The sequence below is a fragment of the Myotis davidii genome, unplaced genomic scaffold, assembly GCF_000327345.1.
Source record: "Myotis davidii unplaced genomic scaffold, ASM32734v1 scaffold591, whole genome shotgun sequence".
Lineage (NCBI taxonomy): Eukaryota > Metazoa > Chordata > Mammalia > Chiroptera > Vespertilionidae > Myotis > Myotis davidii.
Window position 1 is genome coordinate 2,852,319 of NW_006284340.1, and position 9,794 is coordinate 2,862,112.

Below are 9,794 nucleotides of genomic sequence, written 5' to 3' on the forward strand. Positions count from 1 at the left end.
TTTTTTTTTACAGAGAGGAAGGGAGAGAGATAGAGAGTCAGAAACATCGATGAGAGAGAAACATCGATCAGCTGCCTCCTGCACACCTCCCACTGGGGATGTGCCCGCAACCCAGGTACATGCCCTTGACCGGAATCGAACCTGGGACCTTTCAGTCCGCAGGCCGACGCTCTATCCACTGAGCCAAACCGGTTTCGGCTACTTTTTTATTTAAAGGGACAGAAAGTTCACCTAGAATAGCACTAATTACATTCTGTCTGCCTCTCCAGATCTATTCTCTGCCCTTCTCTACCTTGCTGTGTGTTTCAGGAAGCAAACCTCTATAGTACACATCAAGAGTAATCTTTTCCTCTGACTTCAAGTTAGGTTTGGCCAGCAGGTAACATTGACAAGAAGTCAGAAGTCAGGAGAAGAGAGTTAGAGTGTTTATTTTCCCTTGCATCCTCCTTGCTGGCCATTTTTGTACTGATAGAGGCTGTGTTCTTTTGTGTAGAGCTAAAGTAACTGCCATGTTATAGTTTAACATTCATAAAGCCTCCATTTTCATAAATGCAAATAAAAACTATATTATATCAGGAATTTGGTCAGAAAAGGGAAGTAGCTTTTCTCAATAATACCCTTCTCACCTCCTTCTCCTTGTTGAGCAACACCAACTGGCTGTCTGTGAGGATGCAATACTTCCGCTCCCATGTTGTCGTATCAGTGTAGGGTGACTGGCCACAAGAGAGACGATGCGTAGGTGGCCCTTTCACATCTGGGTGACAAATATGAAAAACAACAGTGACAAATCATTATCCTGCATAGCAAACTAGTATTTCAAATGTAACATTCTTCAAAATCAAATTAGAGATGACTCTAAACATGAATCTCAGTGGTAAACTAAAATCTTAACTTTCTCTTAAGAAAATAAAAACTGTTTTTTTAAAAAAGAAAATAAAAGCTGTTAACAAAGAGAAGTGAAAACTGGTCTATAGTCTGCAGAAAAGAGGGCTGAAACACTCTATAATCATAAGCACAAACTTGACACAGTAATCACTACTGCATATGCCCTAAAATAATGAAAGGTCACTTCAGAGCTAAACCAGTATCATTCAAAATCAAGAGGAAAAGGTGACTCAGAAGCAAGAACAAAAGATAGAGGCACTGGTCATTAAGAGGAAGATGCTGTTGCTTGCACATTTTGAGAGTACTGTTGACCTAGAACTGAGAAAGTGAATTTATTGGCAGCTTAGACCTTCAAAAAGGCTTTCTTTCTAGTTACTCATAAGAATTAAGAATGTTTAAACTATAGCATATTACCACTAGAGGCCAGTAATACCTTAAAATCATAGGAAGCAATTTACTCAAGGAAAGATATAAACATGTTACCATCATGTCTCTTAGAGATGAGGGTATACAATGTCAAAGCTAAATATCTCCACTCTTGTGAATGTCTCATTTCCCTATAAAATACCAAGTGGTTACTATTACTTTGTCACTTTAAAATTCTTTGATATAAACTATTCACTCTTTGGGCTGTTGTAAACCTTATATCTTAATCATAAGAACACATTAGATTCATTAAATAAGACTTTATGGCAGTTCAATATATAGTAAAAGATCTTTAGCTATGAAGAACTAATACCTTTCAGGAATATACTTGCAGGGATCATTTAAAATACATTACTTATTACTGTTTTATTATTATGCTAGAGGACAACCTCTAGCTGAAGAAGTTAGAAAACAAAAACCCCTGAGAGCAGGAGAGTTGTGAATCATAAGTAAGAGCATTTTATCTATTAGATGCATGTTTTCATTACTATTACTTTCTACAGGCTTTCAGTCTTTTTAAAAAAATATATTTTATTGATTTTTTTACAGAGAGGAAGGGAGAAGGATAGAGAGTTAGAAACATTGATGAGAGAGGAACATCCATCAGCTGCCTCCTGCATACTTCCTACTGGGGATGTGCCCGCAACCCAGGTACATGCCCTTGACCGGAATCAAACCTGGGACCCTTCAGTCCGCAGGCCGACACTCTATCCACTGAGCCAAACTGGTCAAAATTGGTCAGGGCCAGACTTTCAGTCTTTTTATCACAGAATGGTATTACTGGTATTGACTAACTGCAAGAAAGTTAAAATGATATCCTATACTATAACTACTCAAATATGAATAACTATAGCCTGAGTTCTATAGAAAGTAACAAGTCAGTAATTAGGGCAGTTTAGGTATATGTCTATCTTCTTAAGGCCCCTTATTGTGTCTATTATTATCTTCAAAGCTCCTTTGGACTTAATTGCCTATTCTCTCTAAAATGTGTTGCTCTACATGTTTTGGGGAGCTTATCAACTACCCTCTAAAACAATTTCAAAATCAAAGAACTAATAATGTTACTAGGACTTGGCTGGACAAGTTCACCAACAGTTTCCCCTATTTTCCAGCTTCTTCTAATCTCTGCTGCACTGTGCAGAGCGGGGTTCGCTATATCTACAGCTTCTCTATACCACACCAATTCCATCCTCAACTCGCACCTTGTATTCCAAGCATCTTAAATTATTTTAAAGTTTTCTTTATACTTTAGAATTTCCTAAAATTATCACAAAAAGCTTCAAAGGAATTGACTCTTAATCTTTTTTGACACGATAGGAGATTCTTGCCTATAATTAAAAGTCATATCAAAACTGATTTTCTTGCCTGGCCAGAGTGGGTCAGTGGTTGAGTGTCCACCTATGAACTAGGACAATGATGGCGAACCTATGACACGCGTGTCAGAGGTGACACACAAACTCATTTTTTTGGTTGATTTTTCTTTGTTAAATGACATTTAAATATATAAAATAAATATCAAAAATATGTCTTTCTTTTACTATGGTTGCAAATACCAAAAAATTTCTGTATGTGACATGGCACCAGAGATAAGTTAGGGTTTTTCAAAATGCTGACACGCCGAGCTCAAAAGGTTCGCTATCACTGAACTAGGAGGTTCCAGTTTGATTCCCAGTCAGGGAACATGTCTGGGTTGTGGGCTCGATCCCCAGTAGGAGGCATGCAAGAGGCAGCCAATCAATGATTCTCTCATTTATGTTTCTATCTCTCCCTCTCCCTTCCTCTCTCTGAAATCAACAAAAACTTATTTTTAAAAAGCTGATTTTCTTAATGTAATTTGGATAAACAAATGGATTAGATTTTTACCACAATGTAGGCCTATTTTTAGAGCAAATACCAAGACCACCTCAACAGAAACGATATACCTACTTTATGTGGAAATGTGGTGGTTTTGTGGCCCAGACAAGTTTTCATTCAAATGACTAACCTTCTTATGTAAGTTAACCATGGGTGACCTGAACTGCCCACTGTAATTTAATTTGAGCAGTAATCTTATGATCTCTAGTAAGCAAGAAAATATTGACAGATCCTGTCCATAAAAATTAGAATACAGAATACTATATTTACAGCATAATGTGGGTATCCTGGCAAAATATAAATTAGTATCAGCACTGACTGTCCCTTGTCATCTGGAGTAATTCTCTTAACGACTCACTGGAAATTCCATTAGGCATATCTATAAATATCCACAAATTAACATTCCTCTTAGAAGGTTAGCATCTTGTCTCTTCCAGACTTAGAAAGTATCTCAAAAGACTTACAATAGGAGAATAAAAAAGGGATCCAATTAGAAGCAGAAATAGGCATAGAGTGAAAAAGACTAAGTCTATGACCCGAATATGGAGAATGTCAAAGAAAAAAATTGCTGTGGGAAATTTTGTTTTTGTGTCTTTCAGCTCCGTAGAAATTCATCTGTGTTGTTTTTGAATCGCATTATTTACAAGCCACATTTTTTAAAAAATTCCGACATAAATTAAAAGCAATTCTTAAAATCCCAAACCCATTTACTGCCATCCAAAAAAGGTTTTACAGAGGATTCTATAGAGAAATTCATTCCTCCAGTTAAAACACAAACTCTCATGTTTCATTCAGTCTCAACAGCCTTTCATTGATTCTTAGTACCACCTAAAAAAAAAAAAAACAACAAAGACACAGTTTTGGGAAATCTATCTGTATCAAGGAGATTTTAATACATTAAAAAAGAAACACATTTCTAACAAATAGTTGTAAACTGCATGGGTCTGAACTGTTGTAGAATGTGTGTGTGTGTGTGTGTGTGTGTATGATAAAATGTGTGTGTGTGTGTGTGTGTTTACTTCCATGCCAGAACTAACTTGGTTTAGAAATGGCAAGTTCTTCCCAACATTCAAATTTCAATGATCAGATTTGGTTGGGTTCTGAATTTGGTTAGAACTCAAAATCAAATACAAGCATCTGTATATAAAAGGCTAATATGCAAAGTGTCCCCTCGGCAGTTGGACCAGGAGAACGGGAGTTTGATCATTCACTATGACATGTGCTGACCACCAGGGGTCAGTGCAGAACATGGCAGGCAACCAGGGGGGTGGGGTAGGGTGGGGCACTGAGGGAGAAAGGGAAGGAGGAGGTGGGGAGGCAGGGAGGCAGGGAACCTGATGGGCCCTGATCGCCACCCGGGCCTAGGGACCCTACCTGTACCTGAATTTCATGCACCAGGCCTCTAGTTTCTTTATAAAATTTCAGAATTAGAATCACTAATATCTTATAGAAGTAAAAATACATATAAATAACTTTAAAACATAGCTATAGTACTCTAACTAGCTAAGGACATATCAATCTCCCTAAGTACACAAAGGACTATTTTCTCTTAATATTTTATAAATGTGTTAATGCTGTCTGCCCTAGGTCTAGGCCAGATGCTATTAATTACTTCCCATCAATATAATATACTTTAAGTCATTCTATTGCATTCTTAAAGTATAGGAAAAAACACACAAATCCATCAAAGTATTAAAATGTAGTTTAATTTCATTTATTTTATGCCTCATTACCTCCCCACCTCCATATTATGTTAAAATGTCAGTGCACATGAATCAATGGACCAGTAGATTTAAATACGGTCACACTAACCCTGGTGAATAATAAGGGTACTGAGTAATAAATGATTCTATGTTTTATAAAATCATAGTTCAGAAATGTTTCCCTTTATGAAAATATAAGTTTTAATCCTTATCATAAATTCACTATGAGACCACAACTATTTGTTAAAAATTTATATTCTGTATCTCGGCCAAAACCGGTTTGGCTCAGAGGATAGAGCATCAGCCTGCGGACTGAAGGGTCCCGGGTTCGATTCCGGTCAAGGACATGAACCTTGGTTGCGGGCACATCCCCAGTGGTGGATGTGCAGGAGGCAGCTGATCGATGTTTCCTCTCATCGATGTTTCTAACTCTCTATCTCTCTCCCTTCCTCTCTGTAAAAAATCAATAAAATATATTTTTAAAAAAATTATATTATGTATCTTAACCTTAGGTAAGCATTTTAATTTTTCTTCAACTACAGGCTTAATTTCTAAGCAACTGAAACATTGGTGTCTAGTCAGTAAATCCCCTATGCTTACCATCACCCTTTCTTTCTAAGAGTAAAAGAGGGCAGGTAGGAGATAACATGTGACACTTCTTTCTGGTGAATAATTTCCCTTCGTCTAAAGTTTGCAAAAGAGTCCCTCTGCTGCCTCCCTCTCAGTTTCAGCAGCACTGAGACCTAAGCATGGAGGTTCTAACTCTGTTTCATCACAGGCCACAATAAGTTACCTGAGAACAATGTACTAAGTTCCTTGAAAATGTGACTTATTTATAGGAATCAAGTACTTGATAAACAGTAGTTTGATGCTATTACCCAAATACTAAGATTACCTAAGTAATCTTTTAAGAAAATGGCTAGGATGGGACACACTTCCTATAATGTTTCGATCTGCTTCTTCCTACCATGTCACAAGTACGTAGTTTGCACTACACCTGATCACACGTGCCATGAAACGGCAGGGAGAGCAGATCATATACTTTCTTCCACTTCTGAGACATACAAAAAGGCATAAGTCCCATAATTCCCACACTGAGCCAAGCACTGCTTAAACAATTATACAGATTAGATAACTGAATGGAATATTATGAATGACGGTCAGCATCAAGACAGCAGATGGTTGTACCTTGGTTGCGGGCACATCCCCAGTAGGAGGTGTGCAGGAGGCAGCTGATTGATGTTTCTCTCTCATCGGTGTTTCTAACTCTCTATCCCTCTCCCTTCCTCTCTGTGAAAAATCAATAAAATATATTTTTTTTAAAAATGGCAGATGGTGCCCAAGATAGTGTGGCTCAGTGGCTCAACATATGAACCAGGAAGTCAGGGCACATGCCTGGGTTGCAGGCTTGAACCACAGTAGAGGGCATACAGGAGGCAGCCAATCAATGATTCTCTCTCATCATCGATGTTTCTATCTCTAAATAAAATAATGACAACAAGCAAACACAATAGCCATCTGTGTGCATAAATCAAAATTATACCTATTTTCCTTTCTGATCATTAAAAATATATTTTTAATAAATAAATGACAAATGACAGTCAATCATAGCCTGCTCTTCAATCCGAATAGATCCCTCACATTTGTAGTTCATACTGTAACCCAACCAGAAAAATATAAAATACTCAACATAAAATAATTCATTTATATATTAATCTTTAAAAGGAAACAAAGGTCTATATGCACTTCTGTTTTCTTAAACAGTCAAGTATGGTGTAAATTTAAGAAAAGTGTAAAGAAAATACTAGTCTGGCCCTTAAAACATAACCTTTGTATTGCATAAATGATCTATACTTAAGATCCTTTTCATGTCTCATGTTCCTGTTACAGGTAGAAAAATGAACTAGACTAAGAATTCATCTCAAACACCATTTAATACTCATTCCTTTTGTTATATTTAGTACCTCTTCCTATATTAATATACCCCCACGCTTGCCTCTTTTTGAACTGAATATCATCACTTTCCTTTAGAAACAGCTGCTATGGGGAAAGAATTAGAGCTTTTAAAGGAATGTGATTCTTAATGGAGAAGGGGGGGAAAGCATAAATAGTTTACCACTTTTGAGAGATCAGTTTCTGAGCTTTTAGCAATTGGTTATACAGTCCATACTGTGACAGTATCTATCTAAAAGAACAGAAGGAGGCAGACTGCATAAAACTTAAACCACTGACCTCAAATGAGTAGAAGAGAATGAACACCTACAATATGAGACTATAAAGTAGTAAGAGCAAGCACTTAGCTTTTTTCTTCAATACAACCAACATAAGTAGAATAGACATCCCTCTTACACAAATCTAATTCATTCCTGAAAATGTGTTGGATGGCAAAAACTTTTTTCTTCAATACAACCAACACAAGTAGAATAGACATCCCTCTTACACAAATCTAATTCATTCCTGAAAATGTGTTGGATGGCAAATTTTCATGTAACAGAAGCCATTTCTGATTTTAAGTGGACAAAGAATAATGTAGTTCAAACACATTTAAAACTCCCAATTAATTTCCCCAAATACTGTTAAGTATCCTTAAAATCATAACCATATATACAATCCACCAAAAATTTCATATTTAAAAATAAGCATACAAAATCATTTATATTCAATTAACTTGTTAGTGGGTACATTTGTACATAATAGAGTATCAGATACAATTTCCATTTTCTGTATACTGCAAACATGTACTGTAAGGTACATAAACAATAATCTGTTAGTAATTTATAATGATGCAAATAGCACAGTAAAATAAAATTAACAAGGATTTCTAAACTAATAACATTCTCATAATTTTATTTTCCCCACAAATAAAGTAAAAATCATAGTACATGGGGACTCATGCAGAGGCAAGTTTTTATGTCATTTTTGTTTTGTCTTATCTCTCATTAATCTCTATCATTTCCATCTTTCTTCTATCCTAACAGCTTTTCTAATCCTCCTAGCTCACTTACTTTTCACAAGCTTTCCATTACCTTAAAAGATATTCGGATTTCATAAAACCTTTAAACAACATAATTACAAAACACATCCCATTGGGAAAACAAATGATATAAGAAACAGTCTACTCCATATTCTCTCACTTAGGTTAATGTGCAACTTAATGTTATGGGCCAGAACAATATTTTAATTTGGAGAGTCAATTTTAGGTTAAACATTTCCAAGTCACTATGGCAAATATTTAGATGTTGAGAATTCAGATATCAAAGAATACATGCACATTACAGACAGTAAAGAGAGAAGAATGAATCTAGCAAAACAAATAACGATGAGTATCAAGTAGGAGAACAAACAAAAATAAAGGTCAACAGGGAAAAAATGCACAGAAGAGGAAGAGAGAGATCCTTTAGGAAACAAATCAGAGTTGAAAGATATCTTCAAGGTCAATAAATCACATTCCCTCAATTCATAGATTAATAAAATGAGGATCAGAGACATAAAATTACTTGCTCAAAAATGACACACCTAGTTCAGTTACCTTTGAACTTGATTATCTGATATACAATGTAGGTGTTTTTTTTTCCTAGCATATTAATATAACTTCTTGTTGTGTTTTAAATTCTGTAAGTATTTATTTACTGTGTACTCAAGCCTGGGAATATAACAGTGAACAAGACAGACCTAGTCACTGAACTAATGAAACTTAAATTTAGAAGAGAGGTCAAATACTGCACAATTAGTATACACTTAATTTAACAATCCTGCTGAGAAAAGAAATGTTACAGGATGGTATCTACTCCATATTCTCAGATAAATGACACACACTATTACATAGCATTTAAATTGTGTTAGGTATTATAAGTAATCTAAAGATTATTTAAAGTATATAGGAGGATGTGTGTAGGATATATGCAAATACTATGCCATCTATATAAAAGGCAAATATGCAATGTGTCCCCTCAGGAGTTTGACCGGGAGACCGGGAGTTCGACTGCTCGCTAGGACATATGCTGGCCACCAGGGGGCGGCACGGAATGAAGGCAGGCCCCGGCTAGCAGTCAGCAGCTAGGGAAGAGAGGCCCCAGCTGGCAGCCAGAAGGAAGGCCCTGGCCAGCAGCCAGAAGGCCCCGATCGACCCTGATCACTGGCCAGGCCTAGGGACCCTACCCATGCACAAATTTTGTGCACTGGGCCTCTAGTTTTATATAAAGAACTTGAGCATCCAGGAATATTGGTATCTGCAGAGGGTCAGGGAACCAATCCCCAGTGGAAAATGAGGGGCAACTGTATTAGCATTTCAGGCAAATCAAATCACAGGTCCAAAAGCCCTTGCGGAAGGAAGTGGTTCTACTTCTTCAACAATCTGAAAAGGAGGCCCCTCTGGCTGATGCATAGGGAGCAAGGAGGTTAAGTGTGGAGATAGGAGGCTGGTGAAACAGTCTGGGCCAAGATCAACAGAGACCTATAAACAAGGTTTAAAAAAAGTTGATCTGGATCCTAGGAAGGAAAGGAAGCCCCTGAAGGGTTTAAACAGAGAAGTGACACCACTGATTTGCATTTTTGTTGAGAGACAGATGGAGGTTTCATTTACCGAGATTAGAAATTCTGTAAGATCAGGTTTGAGGAAAAAGCCAATGAATATAATTAGATCTGTGTACCTAGGTCCAAACCTCTACCCTCACCTATAGAAGAACCTAGAATTGCCTCAAGGGCTCCTTAAGTGTCTTACTAAAATTTTAAGAAATATGTAGCAGAGAGAAACTAAGATGGCGGCATAGATAAACACCAGGAAATTGCTGCCTCCTACAACAATTGAATAATACTTCAAAAACACAAAACGGACATCATCCAGAACTACAGGAATGCTGGCTGAGTGTAAATTCTACAACTAGAAGGAAAGAAAAGCACACTGAGAGCCAGAGGAGCTGCGGAAGT

The 9,794-nt window shown here is 36.9% G+C and overlaps 1 protein-coding gene across 2 annotated transcripts in view; it reads right to left on the minus strand.

Annotated features, from left to right (window-relative positions):
- The window catches only part of RASAL2 (RAS protein activator like 2), a 177,050-nt gene that overhangs the window by 138,438 nt on the left and 28,818 nt on the right, over positions 1 to 9,794 (minus strand). For both annotated transcript variants that reach the window (XM_015570144.1, XM_015570141.1), the window contains exon 2: positions 627 to 754. In XM_015570144.1, the coding sequence (XP_015425630.1) occupies positions 627 to 754 (128 nt within the window). The remainder of the gene's footprint in view (positions 1 to 626; positions 755 to 9,794) is intronic.